At 40.3% G+C, this 19,322-nt stretch overlaps 4 protein-coding genes across 7 annotated transcripts; 3 read left to right on the top strand and 1 right to left on the bottom strand.

Annotated features, from left to right (window-relative positions):
- Positions 1–238: 238 nt before the first annotated feature.
- On the bottom strand, positions 239–1,125 carry pin4 (protein (peptidylprolyl cis/trans isomerase) NIMA-interacting, 4 (parvulin)). The gene is made up of 4 exons (XM_088386665.1): positions 971–1,125; positions 738–805; positions 544–663; positions 239–432 (listed from the first exon to the last, which is right to left on the bottom strand). The coding sequence occupies exons 1-4, from the start codon at positions 1,005–1,007 to the stop codon at positions 274–276; spliced, it is 384 nt and encodes a 127-aa protein (XP_088242791.1). The 5' UTR covers positions 1,008–1,125; the 3' UTR covers positions 239–273.
- Positions 1,126–2,114: 989 nt separating this feature from the next.
- Positions 2,115–5,791, top strand: nek12 (NIMA-related kinase 12). Its single transcript, XM_088378843.1, has 2 exons — positions 2,115–3,124; positions 4,428–5,791. Exons 1-2 carry the CDS (start codon positions 2,152–2,154, stop codon positions 4,631–4,633), a joined length of 1,179 nt encoding a protein of 392 aa, XP_088234969.1. The 5' UTR covers positions 2,115–2,151; the 3' UTR covers positions 4,634–5,791.
- A 3,740-nt stretch (positions 5,792–9,531) lies between these two features.
- On the top strand, positions 9,532–11,734 carry LOC148404599 (uncharacterized). Of its 3 annotated transcripts, none has more exons than XM_088386559.1 (5): positions 9,532–9,696; positions 10,428–10,515; positions 10,793–10,837; positions 10,912–11,043; positions 11,459–11,734. In XM_088386559.1, exons 1-5 carry the CDS (start codon positions 9,692–9,694, stop codon positions 11,552–11,554), a joined length of 366 nt encoding a protein of 121 aa, XP_088242685.1. In that variant the 5' UTR covers positions 9,532–9,691; the 3' UTR covers positions 11,555–11,734. The 3 variants fall into 3 exon arrangements, with proteins under 3 accessions (XP_088242685.1, XP_088242674.1, XP_088242663.1); XM_088386548.1 differs by lacking the exon at positions 9,532–9,696 and adding an exon at positions 10,198–10,308; XM_088386537.1 differs by lacking the exon at positions 9,532–9,696 and having other exon boundaries at positions 10,318–10,515.
- A 4,058-nt stretch (positions 11,735–15,792) lies between these two features.
- On the top strand, positions 15,793–18,934 carry LOC148404598 (D(1) dopamine receptor-like). Of its 2 annotated transcripts, none has more exons than XM_088391041.1 (2): positions 15,793–15,995; positions 16,494–18,934. In XM_088391041.1, exon 2 carries the CDS (start codon positions 16,856–16,858, stop codon positions 17,978–17,980), a length of 1,125 nt encoding a protein of 374 aa, XP_088247167.1. In that variant the 5' UTR covers positions 15,793–15,995; positions 16,494–16,855; the 3' UTR covers positions 17,981–18,934. The 2 variants fall into 2 exon arrangements, with proteins under 2 accessions (XP_088247167.1, XP_088247175.1); XM_088391049.1 differs by having other exon boundaries at positions 16,491–18,934.
- The last annotated feature ends 388 nt before the right edge of the window (positions 18,935–19,322 follow it).

Below are 19,322 nucleotides of genomic sequence, written 5' to 3'. Positions count from 1 at the left end.
ATCATAGCCAGACGATAAGTGATCAGCACGACTCACTCATTTCATATTGTGTGCAACCTTCCAACTTTAATATTGTCCATCAAAAGCAGCCTCATACCTTTAATGGGCTTGCCTACGTATTAACTCACTACTTGAAAAAATAATGGGGTAGTGTACAAATAACAGAAATAAAGTAGTTAATTTCATTCACAATGCCTCATGGAGTCTGGAGTAATAACATTCACAATAGAGCACAGTGTAAAACTGAATGTTCCAATTTATTGCTGTGCCGCGTTACTTTTTTCCCTCCACCATAATGATGTGATAACCAAATTTGGTCTTGACAGGGGGATCTGTGTAAACAGGCTTATCCATGGAAGAGACAGCCAAGTTGAAGGCAGCCTCTTGGAATGGTCCAACCATGGATCCTCGTGTCATCCAACCCAGATCACCCTGCCCAAAACATGAAACAGCTAAAACAGCGGAAAGACATGAATTGGCACAATACTAAACTCGGTATAGCAGTTAATTCAAAGGAATGACTTGAATTAAGGATGGTCTTACTCCTTGTCTCGCTTTGTCTTCACTGTATTGTGATGCGACTTCGCTGAAGCGAACTCCCGCTTTCAATTTCTCCATGGCCTCCATGCATTTCCCATGTTTTTCGCAGAGGATGTGGCGAACCTGGGTAAAATGTGCATGTGACTATTTTGTCTTAGGTTACCCAAGTAAATAGACAGAGCAATGAGATTTCAAACCTTTACAGCAGTGCCTCCTTTAGGCGTCTTCTCCTTCTTCTCAGCTTCTGCACTTCCCGATGCACCCCCTGAGCACAACATTCAGAAATGACGATAATATATAACAATGGTAATACTAATATCGCTGCAATAAGAACTAATATCATGCGATCTAGTGCAGAAGTAGGCTAACGTCGCTATAAAGACAAAATTACACATTTTAAGAAAAAATGCACAACTAGGGGGGCACAAACCTTTGGCACCCTTGCTACCTTTGCCCTTTGGTGGCATTTCAAGAGATTGTTCGGTAAAATTTAAACTAGCGAGAAAGATGTAAACAACACTTTCGAGTACAGGCTCATGCTTTATTTTGTTTGCGCGTGCGCAGTGGACGTGTCTTCTTCTACTGCGAGGCATTGCTACTTTAAAGCCAGTTCATGTTTATTCTGCTCTCTAGTGTACAATGTCTTTGACGCACAAAATATTTTTTCTAAATATTTGAATGATTTTATTCTGTGGCATTATAACCCTCCTAACCTGATCACTAATTTACCCCCCCAAAAAAGGTAATTATGTGAATACTCGAAGCATTTTATTTTACATAATTTAAATTCTACTATTTTTTTCCGACATGCTTCTTTTAGGTTTCTCGACCGATTCTCATCATTCCAAATTCAACAAATTCCAAAAATCCACACTATGCGGACTGTTGTTTTTTATTTCTACAATCACAGTGTTCCCGCAATGCCACGTTTCCACCCAAAAATTCCCCATTGATTCCCAAAGACCCTTGGAATGATTTTCAACATCATTAGATAATAAATTCCACATCATTTAATACCCTTTAAGAGCATCTCATATCATTCCACATCTACATATTGCACTTTTTCCACCAATATCATTCCACATCATTCAATGTCATTCCATATTATTCCACATAATTTCATACGTATTCATTATATTTATGCATAATCCAACATTTTCTTGGTGTTCAGGTGCTTATCCACATTGTTTTTATATTTGCTCAACTACATCTGGCAATATATATTTGACAATAAATGATAACTAATTAGCTTTTGTATTGTTCGGTGTGTCACAAAATCCATTTACAATATTGGAAAGTGATGGACCTAGACACAACCTAAAATCATTCATTAAAGTGTGGCATTTATAGTTGTTGTTCTGGATATAACGTTTAATCCTTTGAAACACACAAGATACATAAAATGAATGATTATGAGCCAAAAGCACACAAAAAGATTTACCTTTTAAGAGGGATACAAATGGTTAAACACCATAAACATTTATTAACACAACACAAAGAAACCTCTCAGTTTTCAGAGCGTCTGGTCTCCATAGCAACAACCACACAAAAGACCTTCCCATGCAGTCGTCTTGTAATAGGGCAGATGGCCCAACGGTTTTACTTGAGACAATGGACAAGTACGAGAAGGTGATGTGTTTGGGCCGAGGGGCATCAGGAGAAGTTTTCCTGATGAGACACGTTGAGTCGGAGAGGCTACATGCAGTCAAGAGAATCAAACTGGAGAGCGCTCGGACGCGGAGGGCTATTCTTCAAGAGGCGGAGATCATCAGGAAACTGAAGCAGCCTCACATAGTGAACTGCAATGAGGCTTTCGTGAGCCCTGATGACAGCTTTATTTATATTGTGATGGACTACTGTGATGGCGGGACATTAGATGACAGAGTCAAAGAGAGGAAACCTAATGACTTCTTCGCAGAGAGTACTATCATGGGATGGTTTGTGCAGGTCGCTCTGGCTGTGAGTTACATACATGAAGTTAAAATACTTCACAGGGACATCAAAACCTCAAATGTGTTGCTAACAAAACAAGGCGTGGTGAAGTTGGGTGACTTTGGAGTATCCAAAATGATGACGAGCACAGCTGACATGGCCTCCACGTGTGTGGGAACTCCTTGCTACCTAAGCCCGGAACTCTGCCAGGATGTTCCTTACAGCTCCGAGTGTGACATCTGGGCTTTGGGCTGCCTGCTCTACGAGATCTGTGCTCTCACGCCTCCATTTGTAGCCTCCAACCTCCTCAGTCTCTTAAACAAGATCACCAAAGGAGAGTACGAACCGGTGCCTGAACTTTACTCTCAAAATGTTTCCTCTTTAATCCAAAGGATGTTAAACATTGAACGCCAAAACAGACCCAGTGCTGCCTGTATAGTTAACAGCTTCTTTGTGCAAGATCACTTGCAGAATATTCGACGTAACGACACGCTGAATAACGATACGGATGTGGAGGAGGATGGTGCCTGTGCTGGTGGCTGCCTCTACCCTGACGACTTTGACGAGGACGAGGAGGGAAGTTTGTCTCCTTTGGAGGAACAGAGCTTATATTCGTTCTCATCAACAAGGACACATTCTGCTGAGCTTCTCGGTAATTGATAATGGAACATTTAAACGCTTAGGGCAGCGTTTCTGGATTTTTTTTTTACATCAAGTAAAATGTCAAAAAAATACCTTCCTTTGCATTGCACTTAAAAGTCAAAAGCAAAGTCAAGTAAAAAAAAATGGAGGCCAACAATTTGTTCTATGCGGGCCCACGAGTCTAAACACGGTATTCTGCTTAAGATTGTGTGTGTGTGGAATTTGAGTTAAAGATAAAAATACATACACGGTTTATCATCATCCTCATCTCAGCCTTGTTCATTTTGTGCAGACATATTGTAATACCATACAGCATACATTAAAACCCTTCTCATATTTATTGGCAAAGATAAAAACAAAGGACATTTTTGCTGTAGTTAAAAAAATGTAAAATTGTAGTTTCCATTCATTATTGTTTGTTTTAGCACTTTTGTTTTTATTTATTTGCAAAAAATAATGAAATGACCTTAGTCCCATCTCTCACCTCAAGTCAGCTGAAGCTCACCTCTGACACGTAATGAGGATGGAAAATGGATGAATGGGGTTGAAGTTAAGACATTCAAATGCTTCCACATCACACTATATCTCAGTAAGATGAAGCTTATTGATTCCAGGAGAAATTTATGAACTAGCCCAACAACTCTTTGCATGTCTGATTTTATTAAGTATGACTCATCACTATGTGTGAACAGTATACAAATCTATTGTCTTATTTCCTGTAAGTGTAGATTTGTGTGTACTAATTGATGGTTTTCAGATTTGCGTAGCAAGTATTTTTTGAGAGGGGATGATTAGACCTTCTCTTCTTCATAATTGGCTTTCTGAATTTTGAACCCTGAAATAGAAGCTACCCAAGGGAAACTATCTAAGAGGTTTTGAAGGGGAACTCAAAAGTGTCTCAACTGAAACTAAAAGCTTCCCTTCAGGATTGCTTTGCATGTGTGACCTTAACCTAAAAGTTTACTTGTCATAAATGTGGTGAATGAAATGGAAATGTGCACGAAACTACCAGTTCCTCAAAACTGCAACACTATGACACTCTAACAAGAATGTTCGTCTCCGTGCTATTAAAAACAGTAATCCCTGATGTATGCTTTGTCATACCGCACAATTTACATAAATGCCATGTCAGTGTTTCGAGAGTCCTAATTTGAATACAAGCACAGATACTGAAAATGTTCCTTGAAATCTTAAACCCCCTAAATTTAAATTTACATTTTTTTGTTGACAATCTCAAATCACCTTAGATTTAAATTTCCAATTTGTTAAATTTCAAATTTTGCGTTGACAAACTAATCCTTATTCTCTCACAGTGTTTTCACAGTCTTGCCAGAATGTTACGGACCAAATTGAATATCCGGATGATTTTGAGGAAGATGAGGAAGAGGACGAGTGTGCAGAAGTGGCATATGGAAATCACACTTCCGCTCTTGACTGCGACGATTCCCTGGTTGAGTTCCAGCTCTGTGATGCTGGAGGAATGCTCGTTACACTGAAGGCCTTAAAGGAGAAGGCCTAAAAATGCACATTTGAACAGACTGTGATATGTGGGTGTGCGTGTGCGTGTGCGTGTGCGTGTGGGTGTGCGTGCGTGTGTGTGTGTGTGTGTGTGTGTGTGTGTGTGTGTGTGTGTGTGTGTGTGTGTGTGTGTGTGTGTGTGTGTGTGTGTGTGTGTGTGTGTGTGTGTGTGTGTGTATGCGTGCGTGCGTTTCAAACTATGTTCTATAGAGCATTTGAGGTCAGAGGCTCTTTTCAGAATGCATGTGACAGCATAGTTGTTGTTCTAACTTTGGAGCCAAACACACCACACGATATGTTGGTGCAAGTGAAGCATGAAACATTCATTTGTGCATTGACTCTAGATGTACTGTGACGAGGAGTAAATAATCATTCTTCTAGATGTACGATCTCACAGAGATCAGGTTGAGGACCGAAGCAAACATGGTACAGCATACGGATATGGCTGCAAAGTTGCAGAAGTTTGATAGGAATTTAGGATGGGTAATTTAAGTCTTTCTACGAGAGTTCTGGAGCATAAATCTCAATTTTCAAACATAAGTGTAAACATTTTGTTGAGACATCTATACAAAACATTACCAATGTACTAAAGTGAACTCTGGTAGTTTTACTCAGGATTATGCCAGCCTAGATTTTGCATACGTTGCAATAGTTACAATAAATTCACTAATATGAGACATGCGCCAACTTTTTCGGTTTTTATAGTTTATTCCCTTCTATTTGCATGAATTCCAGTTTATTTAAAAAAAACACTCTAATTTCCACCTCTCTTCCCCATTAATGAGGCCAATGCTACACAATGTTGTATTTTACATGGCTGCAGCTAATTATTATTTTAATAATAGATTCATCTGTCATTCATTTTGTTGATTAATTGATGAATCAGAAACATGCTTTAATTTCCACCCCTTTATTAAAATAATATGACATTATTTCAAATTGGCTGTGCAGCAAATACACAAATATCGATTATTAAAAAAAATCACCAATTACTTTAGTTGTCCATTAATGGATTATTTGTAACACCTCAAGTCTTTGATTATTACTCACTGGCATTAAATTACCATGGAAAGTCAACAAGTTTCGTCTAATTCAGCAACAAGTCGATCCCCTGAACATGCAGGTAATCTACATTCAACTGATTGTCCTACCTTTATGAAACATTTGAAATTAAAAATGGAAGCCAGAAAATGTCATGCGTCAAGTGTAGTCTCATTAGCTTGTCATAACTAACATGGATGATTTTGTGAAATGTGAAGTGGGTGTATTTACTGGTACCAAAGCCAACACAACTGCAGATACAAATGGAAACCAGTCAACTCAAGTCAACTCAAACAACAGAAAAATGTTCTTTGCCACAAAAAGTATTTAGCTAGTCAAACACACGTACACACACAAAAAAAAAGTTAGTCTCTGCTAATAATATAAGTAAATATCTGTTGCACTTTTACATAAAGGTATATGCAACTCTCATGTCTAAAAGAAAAAAATACTAAGATGGCTTAGTTGGTTTTGTATGTGCACACTAGCCTCAAGACTTGGGCATCTTAACGGAAATGTCAGATTGGTTAATCACCACACAATCTCTCAAGAGATTACGAAAATTACACCTATTTGCATAATACTTGTAAAAACATGCATTTCTGTTTCCATACGAACACCACTCATGGTAGTCATGTTTTCCCTTATGATCATCCGCTCCCACACAAAGCTGTCTGTGGTGGTGACACATGAGAGTTGGAGGGTTACCCATGATTAGTTTGTGACGCTACGAGGGACCCACTTTTTTTGTATGAAGATTTAAAGTAGAAGCAATCGTCATTGTTTTGTAACCCATCATTTACAACATTTTTAGGACTGACTGACCAGCCAGTCATTTCCTTTTCTCACTATTCTAGTAGTGAGAAGCGGTCACCAAGGTCATCAGGAGTTGATGAGACCATTGCTTGACAACACGTTTCCAGTCCTTGAGTCCTTGAGTTACCAAGAAACACCAACAAAAACATGTTTTGCAATTGCATACTTATCTCCATTCCCTGTTTGAAGTGTCTGTCAAACAGTGTTTTTTCATTTGAGGCCGCAGCTCCACCATATACTTGACAAACAATACGTTTATTATCCAAACAAGCTGTTTGTCATCACTTTGTTTTAATGAAACAAATTTGGGACAGATGGATGAGAGTGCATTTTTGGAGAGTCCTGGTAGAAGTTACTTTTGCGCCACATTTACCTCCATGATTATAGCAGAACTGTATAACCGTGTTTGTGATAGTGCATATGTCTAATTGCAGTTGTTTGCAGTATAAATTTACAAACAGTTAGCTGAAAATGTTTTCTAAGTTGAAAAAACTAATGGTTAGGTAGTTCCATGGCTTCATGAAGCAATTATGGTTGAATTCACTGAAGTCTTCCTCGCAACAAGTGAAACTGCTCAGAGGTGCCTTATCAAGTGAAAAATAAATCTTTACAAAACATGCATTGCTACTATTCTAATGTTTGTTGTATTGTTTTAGATTCCCTACTTGTATGAGGATTTGGACAATTCTTTAATGCACAGTAATGACCAAAACTCAAGTAAATGTTCCACACACAATATTATACATACCTTATTTTCCGTACTATAAGTCGCTACAGAATATAAGTCGCACCAGCCATAAATTGCACAATAAAGAAGAAAAAAAAACCATAAATAAGTCGCACCGGAGTATAAGCCGCATTTTTGGAGGAAATTTATTTGACAAAGTCCAACACCAAGAACAGACATGAATAGGCAACAACAGGCTGACCGGTACAGTATGCTAACATTACATAAACACATGAACGAGAAACTGAGAATGTGCCTGACGTAACATATTAAGAGTTATTCAAATAACTATAGCATAAATAACATGCTAACAAGTTTATCGAACCATCCGTGTCACTCCAAATCATTAAATCCAACTAAATCTTCATCCTCGTGGTCACTTATAAACAACTCCGCTAACCCTGGAAGTACAAGATGCTTCCTCTATTACGTGGCTTACTTCAGACTCATCGTCAGTTGCAGTTCCAATTATTCCACAGGCCTAAAGCGCCCTCATGCAGTTTAGTGGGAAAATAACATGTGAAGTGATATAAAATGTGTTAATAATTTCACATATAAGTCGCTCCTGAGTATATAAGTCGCACCTAACTATGAAACAAACTGCGACTTATAGTCCGGAAAATATGGTACAGATGCAAAATGATGAAATAGATGATTCAGAGATGTATGAAAGTTGTGAAAAGTTTGTCACTACATCCTGCAAATATCCCCCTCCTTACACGTGCCTTTCATCATGACACCCGTACACTCATCAAACAGAATGTGTCAAGACAAGTGCACCACAGTTGTTTCCAGGATGACATTCACATGCTACAGCCAAATTGCCAGTATCACAAAACAGCGACTCCTTGAATTAGTGTAAGAGAATATGGAGCAGTATTGGTAGTACAGTACAACACATCAAGACTTATTTGATTTGATATATTACTGTCACAAAGGTGCAGGCTTTTGCTTTTCTATTCAGTAATATATCATATGTGCAGGCTTTTGCTTTTCTATTCAGTTATATATCATATGTCATACTGAGAAAAGCAGAACTGAGTAATACTTTGATTCATGTTGGAGAATCATCTTAGGTCACGCACATCTTAGTGCATTTTTCTGTCGAATATTATGACTATAGGTCTTCATCTATTCTTTGTGTGTAGGTCTTGTGTAAAAAATGCCTGGCTTGCACACCATCCAGCGACACGCATTCTCCCGCCTCAGTCTGATACTCTCTAATGGTATCCTAATTATGTGTTCCCAGGACTTGTGAATCTCTCAAATCTATTTGAAAAACATCAGACTCCCAGCCTTTACTACTTGGTTTCAAATATTATTTACAAAGTCCCCTATGGCCTATTATTCATAAGCCAATAGATAACCACACAAAGTATTACTAAGTCACAGTCATCATCAATAAAAGTTATATAATTGTAATGTGACCATGTTTTTTTCACATGATTTTGAAGAAGTATGATGACAGGTGGGGAGTGATCGAAAAAAAAGCAGGTTTCCCCTCTGCTTTATATATATGTATATATATATATATATATATATATATACATATATATAAAGCAGAGGGATATATATATATATATAAAGCAGAGGGGAAACCTGCTTTTTTATATATATATATATATATATATATATATATATATATTTTTTTTTTTTTTTTTTTTTAGAAGGAATCTCCTTATAATGAAATGGTTTTCTTCAAGCATTAAGCAATTCTATTGGTCTAGCTTATTGTACTAGGCTGGGTCCAATTTAATTTATTCGGGTTCAGTGACCTTAATTTTCGCAGATGTTTTTATTTATACAGGTTCAGTCTATTAAAACTAATATACAGGTAACATATTCACATGATTTAGAGCAGGGGTGCCCAATACGTCGATCGCGATCGACCGGTCGATCACCGAGCCACTACTGGTCGATCGCGTGACATTTCAATGTTTTTGGTTTTTTTTCGCACTTGACGCGTGCGCAAACAACGGCGCTACCAACACAACACTAACGCTCGCGAGTTCCCTCCAATTGTCAGATCCCTGTTTTTTCTCTTAAACTTAAGAAAGGGTATAAAAAGGGCAGCTGGACATAGTAAAAAGATTATTAAAAAAGTATCACTTTCATAGGGAATGAGAGGGATATATATATACATATATAAATATATACATGTATATACATATAAAATATATATTTTTTTAGTGGGTAGATCTTTGTGACTTGGTCATTTAAAAAGCAGCTCGCGAGCTGAAAATGTTTGGGCACCCCTGATTTAGTCGTCAATTAACCCACCATGTGTGTTTTCTAAACGAGAGCGAAAACCAGAGTACTCAGACAAAACCAACACAGGCACAGAAAGAATACAGTGAAACCTCTACATACGATTGCTTAAACATACGAATCTTTCAACATACGATGTGAAATTCCGAAGTAATTCCCAACATACAACGTCAAAATGGTTTGCCCGCTTGACGGTGGTACGTCGGAATGAGGTCAGTTAGCGTCCCATGAAGGCTAACGCAAATTGTAGTCGTGGTGAAAAAAGGAAGAAGGTGATGATTTCCTGACAATTAAAACAAGAAATCATAAGAAAACAAGAGCGCGGATTATTGTTTCAACGTGAATGAATCCATTAAATGTCAAGTTGAAATTCTGCAGGATTTTAATCATGTTCATTTTGCAAATCATTGATTACATTAACGTAAATGAAACAAGCAGCCAATATACATTTTTGAATGTTTACATAGTACCATCTAGTGTACATGATAGTGACCCGAACACTTTTTATGGTCCATCACTTCACATTATTCGCAGAAATTGCACCTCTTAGTGTCACAATCTCATCAGGTGAGCGAAAGTGTGGTTGAACACGATCGGTGTGAAAAGTGAACGGGAAATTGCGTCACTGACTCGGTAATGAACAGAAAGTCCCGCCTCCATCTAACGCTCTCTGCTGATTGGTCGTTCGTGAACATTCACATGTTGAGCAATTTTAATTATGACTGCGTTTTCATTTTGAGGAGGTGTACATGGATGACATCACTGGTTTCCTTTTCCGCGATGATGTGGTGAATCAAATAAAATGGGCTGATGCCGTCATGGGAGTGAGTGGTCACACTTAAGACAAAGCTAATCTGTTTAGGAAGAGAGAGCGAGATAGACAAGAGTACAGTATGATGAAGTGCATGTTTGCCCTTGTCCTCCTGCTGCATTTCTGCTACAGTGTCAACTTCAACCTGAACAGCGAGATGATAGCTCGATTGGACAAACTCAACAAGCTCTACAGAGCCAAGCAACTCAATATCACATCTGTAAGTATTTATTTTGTTGTTGCTTATCTGTCAGCAAAGGTGCAAGGACCATTATGGGTATTACATTTTTTTGCACTTTATTACATGGACTGAGAGTACCATGACCTGGAAGTCAATTACTTCAGGCATGCATCCGTAATTTCAGCCCCCCCCCCCCTCTCGTTTACCTGCCAGTTGATTAGATGGACTTTGGTGGCTCAAGGCTTTCTACGTTTTGGACCTTTTGGACGTTTTTTATATACTTCATGTTATGAACCAAATGTTTCTGTCCCTGCAGCCAGACGCAGTACGGGTGCCATCTGCGGGCATGCACAAAAACGCGGTGGGTTCTTTTTCTTTTCACTTTGTGTGGCGGGAGGGAAATAAAACCTGATGACACAACCCTGTCCATTTCAGGATTTCTGTGTGGATGTTTTCAACCACGAGCTGGGGCTTCTTCTTGCCAATGTGTCGGTGCACCACAAGAATGGGTACATCCTCACAGAGCTCCAGGCAATTCGGGAGAAACTCAGGCCTCGTCTTCCACAGGTTCGTTCGCCGAACCACACAGTGTGTAAATGTCGTTTCTGGCATCTGCATCTCAACTCAACTTTATTTTGACGGCAATAAACATTACAGGATTTGTTATACAGGTGTGTTGTTTCATGCCAAAACACCCAAACAAATTTAGATTTTAATGAAAGTTGCTCTATTGTTTATAATGATGACACAACACAAGATCTCAAATTTTAGGTCAATCAAATACCTATTTTGTGAAGATTGACCTATTAGTTCCTGATATAGTATTAGCGCTCAAAGGAAGTCGGCCACGCCCTCAAAAATATACATCTCTTTGCATTATGTCGATCGAACATTCCCCTCATCCACAATAGAGTTGTGTTGAGACTGCACTCTATCTGCATTACTAGCGGCGAGCAACATGAAACCTACTTTCCTCCTCCAGCCTGACCATCGGTGCGAAATGCGTCCGAACCCACAAAGCCTGTCGCCTTTCAAACCTTACTCACTTTTCCTGAAAAAGCTGAACGGAAGGAATTGATGAAGTATCCCAGGCAGCTGCAATGCAGTTACTTATTCCCTTTTTGACAAAGGACTTCAGACATCCAGCAGTCTTTTGCTAAGATATTAACATATAATGGAATGTTGTTGTTTTATTTATTTTATATAATATTTATTATTTCTATTAAGCTGTGGAATTTCATTCTATAATAAAACTATATTTAACACACAATAAAAAATATTTTTCTATATCTGTTGCTGTCTTTAAAGCAAAATATACCCATCCATCCGTTATCTGTACTGCTTGCACGCAGGCACGGGGAGAACATGCAAACTCCACACAGGGAGGGCCGACACCCTCTGAACTGTGAGGCGGGCGCACTAACCAATACACCACCGTGCTACCCGTAAAATATATATATATATATATATTTGTTATTATTGGCTATTTTTGTTTGTATTATTGTAAAGGGAGAAGAAAAAGTGCATTTTGCTTTAACTGCAACACAGTGAGCATAAATCTCCTTGTATCCATTTCAAGCATCTAGAATACAGCCGGAGTCGCAATGCTTACATAGTGCGTGCTGACATGATCTCACACAACACACACACACACGTTGCAGCAGCACAGAAAGGCTAAGAGCTGAGTTTACATTTCTGTTTTAAAATGAACAAACAAGCCATGCTCTCAGCTAAAGGTGTTTCTTGTGCATATTTCTCATCCTCGCAATAAAACCAAGACTTTATTTTAATTCCCAGGAGAATGTGAAATATGTTGACACATGGCAGTGTGTGTGCATATTTCTTTAACATGACTTTCAGACATAACATAACATTTTATATACATGTCTTTTTCAAGTTGTAAGTGGTGGAATGAGGTTAGCTTACAACACTTACATTCAAAAGATCTGTGATAACAGTGCACAGGCTGTGGCATGTCCGGGCAGTAAGTCACAGTTCCCCTTGTTATGTCTGTGTCGTGGGACACTTGATCAGCCAACAACTTCCCTCAGCCACACCCCTTTCATCACTCTGTCACCGGCTTCCTCTTGTTACCTTATGTCAAACTAATTTTTTTCGCGGGCCGCATTGTTGTCATAGCTTTTTTTGGAGGGCCATTATGACTGTCAACCCAAATAAATGTATGAGCACCTCATATTATATACACTAAAAGCTACAAAACAAGCTGACAAATAACTCGTTTTCAAATCAGATGAGTAAAAACTGGTCAAATATTTAAAAAAAAAAGATATTAAATGTGAAGACAATTTGCAATTCTAGCAATGACATACGAATTTGATGCACAATTTGTCTTCGCGGGCCACATAAAATGATGTGGCGGGCCGTATCTGGCCCCCAGGCCTTGAGTTTGACACCTGTGCCTTATGCATTTAAGCCCTGCCCGTGTGTTTCTCCCTTTTGGTGTCTACTACAGTCTCCCATCTGTGTTTGCGCCTAGTGTTTCTGTCCTGGTCTTGTCTGGAGGCTCACGGTCAGATTCTGTTCCGTGTCCGAGTGGACTTCTGTTTCCTGTCTGCTGTCCTTGAGTCTCTATCCCGCCCGTGTCTGTGTTCGCCCACATCCAACCCCTTCAACAAACCCTGGTCCAAGCTGCATTTGGTTGCCCTGCTATACTCATCCATGACACCGCTGTGCAGTATTCAATTTTCCTGCTGTACAGAGCGACGATCTGAGTAAAAAAAAAACAAAAAGCTTTACACAGTTCATTAATGCGATAGACTCTCTAAAGTCGTAGTACAACAATGGAAATCTTAAACCATTGCTCAAAAATCAAACAAAACCTGGGACGGTATGTGAGACAACTGTGGTTGTAGAGACGGCTGTATCTCGTTACATTTTTTCAGGACAAGAAGAAGCCTCATACATGAAGGCACAAGACATTTGTAAACTAAATAAACAGTCAACATTTTCTCATAGCAGAGTCTTTCTCTCACCACAAAGACAACCTGACAAAATAATATAGGTAGCTAAAGTTTCATTTGTAAAATGTACTTATTCACAGCCAAGATGTGCTCCATTGACAATCAATGCCGCTATTGAAATGGTAAGAGCAACACAAGTTCATCAAGAAACAGAGCAGGGGTTTTCCAAAAGATGACAGCATACTGTACATTCATCAGACCGAATAGCGGAATAAAAATGCACTAATATGTGGTTTGTGAGCATCACTCAACACCTGTAAGCAACCAAAATTATTATGTGGAAAATGAATATACTTGGACAGCAAAGTCTTCAATTAAGCTAGCATGTCCTTTGAATGTTGGAAAAAGACAAAGTACCTGCTGCAGACCCCACACTCACATTTTGCTAGTAATTAAAACATGTGATTTTATTTATAAATCGAAGAGAAGAGAAAACTATGTCCTCTCAAACCTCAAGTCCATGGTTAAGCAATCAACTAGATGATTTCTGCTGAGTCAGAAGCTCTTTTTTTTTCTTTCCCCAAGATGATGAAAAACGTTTTTGTACCAGGGTTGTTTATGGCCAGAGAAACAACTTCAGAGCACAAATACATCTGGACCTCAGATTTGCATGCAAAATCCACACTCACCATTCATTTACCGTTTAAGCATCAACTCCCCAATCAACTCAAATGGGTTACTAATTGAAAAACACGTTAATTGCTGTTCTCATCAGCAACTTTTCTCTCACAGCATATTATGAAAGAGACATGACAGGGACTAGGTGATAGGATATCTTTCTTTACATTTAAGATTTACATTTTGCTGAAAGCTGTCATGAACTTGAGCCTATGGCTTTTTATAAAAAAACTCACACAAAACGCTCAGGCCTATGACCTGGCAAAAAATCTGAAGGTCGCACTAACATTAAGCTTTGATGTCAAGTAGGAGGCCCCAAATCCTCGGGCTGCGAGTTTGAGACCCTTGCTCTACATAAAGCTCTTCCAACCCTATGACATAATTTTGAAAAGGTCAACTAGGATGACTCTGATTCTGATTACAGGAAAACGTGTCACAGTTGGCCCGGGAATGCCGTGGTATTCCCCCCTCGGAAACTAGAGTAGTGGCAGAAAACAAAAATGTCTCAGATAAAATAAAGCTTCCTTTGTGTGCCAGTGTGTGTTTTTGAGCGTGCAAGCCAACCTACCCCTATTAAAGTGTTAGTGCAGCACTGTTAATTGCACAGATTAATCTCAGTATTGCAAACCATGCACTCGTTTAAAATTTCTGTAGTGTTTGCAAATTAACTGTCATGCACGATTTGTACTGACAATTAAATGCAAATGGAAGATTAAGATGTACTGTAAGCTATTGTTCTAATTTTAGCCTCTTATTTGCATCACTCCTCTGCTCTCACGGTCAATCTTATAAACTGCTTATAATGTGAATGCAAGAGAGGGAAAAGGCTAAAAGCTGTCGCTCCAGCTCCCATCAGAACATGCATGGATGTAGGGCGACAGCTGGTATGTCACGATTGTTCTGAATTCCATTACACGCTGCATGCAATGAAGGGAATAAAACAAGCGCCACTGCGGTGATGCTGACAGATTTTTCTGGAATTTGTGTGCCTGAGAAGAGTCAAGGTGACGTTTTGACTATTTTGTCACGAGGTGATAAGAATTCAATTGTTGGGGTTAGAAATGAAAAAATGTCAAAATCTGTTTCAACGGACCGCGTTCCCTTGCAGGTGACTATTTTGTCCGCAGGATGGCCACAGTGAGCCAGTGTCGTTCTTGCCTGGCCTGGTGTCCTGATTTTTACAAGGTGGATGGATGTTCCTTGAATGTAACTTGTACAGCGGTGCACATTTAACTGGGTCAGATAGATAGATAGATAGATAGATAGATAGATAGATAGATAGATAGATAGATAGATAGATAGATAGATAGATAGATAGATAGATAGATAGATAGATAGATAGATAGATAGATAGATAGATAGATAGATAGATAGATAGATAGATAGATAGATAGATAGATAGATAGATAGATAGATAGATAGATAGATAGATAGATAGATAGATAGATAGATAGATAGATAGATAGATAGATAGATAGATAGATAGATAGATAGATAGATAGATAGATAGATAGATAGATAGATAGATAGATAGATAGATAGCCTGTGTGAGAGAGAGAGAGAGAGAGAGAGAGAGAGAGAGAGAGAGAGAGAGAGAGAGAGAGAGAGAGAGAGAGAGAGAGAGAGAGAGAGAGAGAGAAGGAGAGAGAGGGGGGGTGGGCGGCGGAGTGTGTTAAAGAGCGCACATGTCATTGCGCTTGTCAGCAGAGACGCGCTGAATCCGCGAGAGCACGCAGACTCCAATCCGTGATGCTGAGTGTCATTTGCATGCAAAACAACGGGACTGCTAAGGATGTTCAGGTTCGTGGATGTTGATTGGGTGGACTTGATGCTACTTTGTTCTAAATGGAAGATTTTTGGAAAAAACAGCCTTCTTTTGCATAAGATTTGAAAGACGTTTACAACTGGATGCGGACGAAGGTATGTGTGACTCTTAAGCAGTCTTCGGGAATAAATGCACCTGTATATATGTAAAAAATAAACTCTAAAAGACATTTGATTAGGCATACCTGCACACTCAAATGAGTGTCGGTGTAGCGAACATAATACAAATTATGACAATGCTCACATTTGATCACACAGCTGATAGTGAGATCAATACAACAGTGTATCAGAGCTACATTCGCATTCATGTAGATGTGTATCGCATCAGATTCCCTAATTTTCAACCATTGAGCTAACCAAGATGTTCAAAACAGAACTTCTTTTACGGTCAACACTATAGAAGTTGTTTGATTACTACTATGGAAAATGTCTGACTATTATAAAAACAATCCTTTTTTGGTTTATGTCTCTCACCCAATTTTAAATGATTGAACTCGTCTCCTCCGTATACCGATATAGCCTACCGGTATTGATCATTTTATTGTATATTGATCTGGTCCATGATTACCATTTCTTTTATTTCTTTGTCAGCAGGACCAAAGCACATCGCAAAGAATAGTCGGAGAGAGAATGTCTGGGAACAAAAACATCCAAAACCAAGTGTCATGTCACTGATGTTGTACGTCCACAGGCTTGCTCATGACCTCACTGTGCAGACAGCTGATCTCTGAAACTGCCGAGGTTTGGTTACACTGAGGATTTGAATTACCGTTACCTGTTGAGCACTGAAGCTGAAACTACTATGACAAATCTAAAGTGCCCATGCCGAGTGGCTCGACCTTGAGAAGCACCTCTTTCATCATTTATTAGTAGATAAACTGATTCTGTGGCAGGGAAGCCTGGAGACATGTTAACGTGCAGTTATGATGTGGCTGTCTCCCCGCAACATGACTTGAATGACACGTACAGGGATGGATGTCAGGAACTTCACAACGGCCATCGACAGCGCCTCTTCGGACGAGGCTTCTTCAAGTCGAGTCCTGACCGGCTGTTTCCTCTCGCTGCTCATCCTCACCACACTGCTGGGCAACACGCTTGTGTGCGCGGCCGTCACCAAGTTCCGCCACTTGCGCACCAAAGTCACCAACTTTTTTGTCATCTCGCTAGCTGTGTCAGACCTCCTGGTGGCCATTTTAGTGATGCCTTGGAAGGCGGTGAGCGAGATTGCCGGTTTCTGGCCGTTCGGTTCCTTCTGCGACACCTGGGTTGCCTTCGACATCATGTGCTCCACAGCTTCCATTCTCAACCTGTGCGTGATCAGCCTGGACCGCTACTGGGCCATCTCCAGCCCCTTTCGCTACGAGCGTAAAATGACGCAAAAAGTGGCTTTTGTGATGATTAGCGTGGCGTGGACGCTGTCTATCCTCATTTCCTTCATTCCAGTGCAGCTCAACTGGCACAAGGCTCAAAGCACGTCTTTCAGCTCACTCTCCTCCCACCCGTCCACCTTTTTGAGAACAAATGTCACATCGGAGAACTGTGACTCCAGCCTGAACAGGACCTACGCTATCTCCACCTCGCTCATTAGCTTCTACATCCCCGTCGCCATCATGCTGGTCACCTACACCCAAATCTACCGCATTGCGCAGAGGCAAATCAGGAGGATCTCCGCCTTGGAGCGGGCGGCCGAGAGCGCCAAGAACCGGCACGACAGCATGGGCGGAGGCTCCAGCATCGCCGATTCGGAGAGCTCCTTCAAGATGACCTTCAAGAGGGAGACCAAGGTGCTGAAGACGCTTTCGGTCATCATGGGCGTGTTCGTGTGCTGCTGGCTCCCCTTCTTTGTGCTCAACTGCATGGTGCCCTTCTGCGAGCAGTCGAGCGGAGAGGAGGCTCTCCCCTGCATCAGCCCCACCACCTTCGACGTGTTCGTGTGGTTCGGCTGGGCTAATTCCTCCCTCAACCCCATCATCTATGCCTTCAATGCAGATTTTCGCAAGGCCTTCTCCATCCTGCTGGGCTGCCACAAACAATTTCCAGGAGGCCACAACATCGAGACAGTTAGTCTAAACAAAAAATGACTCACGACTTGCTCAACCGCGCTGACTCATCCCCAAAGGGGTGCAAGCGGCCCCCCGCTAAGGCCGGTCTGATTGCCTTCAAACAGAGATGCTGCTCTGTGTGTGTCAGAGCGACTGAAGGCGCTGACCCTACGTGGACCCTGGTTGTACTGGGCAAGTGGCCCGACTCCGGGGCGGCCGTCAGAGTGAGTGCCCTCACTTCATGTCTTGGCGCGGCGAGAGAGCCCAGATGAGAGGAAGGGGATTTGGGGATTGGGATTAAGACTCTTTGCTGTTACGCCAGCGACTGCTGCGGTAGTGAGAGGCCAGTGGAATAGATAATCCCATGGCTGGGCAGCGCACGTCCGAATGTTTCCGGCCACTGCTCGCTTCAGTACCATCACACGCTCGGTGTACAGCGGCATGGCAACCGCCCCGGAGAGAGACCGTAGATTAAGAAAGTATGTCAGCAAGCCGATTTTACACTGGAAATTTTTGGAAAATGCACTTCACCGTTCAAGCACTGATTTAACAATAATGTGATTTTATTCAAAGGCATTTTCAGAGCAGAAATCTGAACTGCCTTACAAAGCTTTAGATGCATCCAAACATGCATGTTGTTTCTTATTGTTCTCACCTAAAAACAATATTTGACTCTTTTGTTTTTAACCTCATCATCGATGGTCTCTCTGTTTGAAGTGGTTTTACAAAAAGTGTCTCACATTGTTGTGTATTTTAGGGAAAAAGCAAAGACAACCATTGTACATCATTTGTCTTAAATTGATCACAGTTAACAATTTTGGATTATAATTCAAATTTGCTCTTACTTTAACAGCTGAGCATCATTTGTATATAGACAATATCTCAAGTTTAAAGAAGACTTTTTAATGTCTTGTGTACAACTAGTTGTGTGTCTCGAGTGCCTGCAAACCCATCAAGTGTGAAATTAAACAACCGTGTAAATCTTTAGTTATATGCCTGCTCCTAAAAATGTGTCATTTTGTACTTACTCCCTACTGTTAAGAAGCAGTGGGACTAATTAACATAACAACCAACCCCTCACAGAGATTCTTGGCGAGACAAAGTTCCAGAGCAATTGACGTACTTTGAAGCAGCAGTTGCAACGCAATCATGTCAAAGTTGCAAGGAGCTGCAGTGTTTGCACTTAGCACAGTTTAGCATGAGCTGTTAATGTTGCCTTTTGAAAATAATGTTAGAATAATGCTTAGCTAAGGCAGTGCTTCTCAAACGGTGGGGGGACCCCGCTTAATTATATTATTAGTTTTGGATGTGATTCAGAAGCGTACTTATGACACTTTTATGGACAGATTATACTATTTATAGTCACTGAGGAGAGTTGGGG

This window comes from Syngnathus floridae, chromosome 1 (assembly GCF_059516105.1).
Source record: "Syngnathus floridae isolate MCC-2025c chromosome 1, RoL_Sflo_1.0, whole genome shotgun sequence".
Taxonomy (NCBI): Eukaryota; Metazoa; Chordata; class Actinopteri; order Syngnathiformes; family Syngnathidae; genus Syngnathus; species Syngnathus floridae.
Note: the sequence above shows the minus strand (reverse complement) of the source record. Positions and strands in the feature narration are given on the sequence as shown.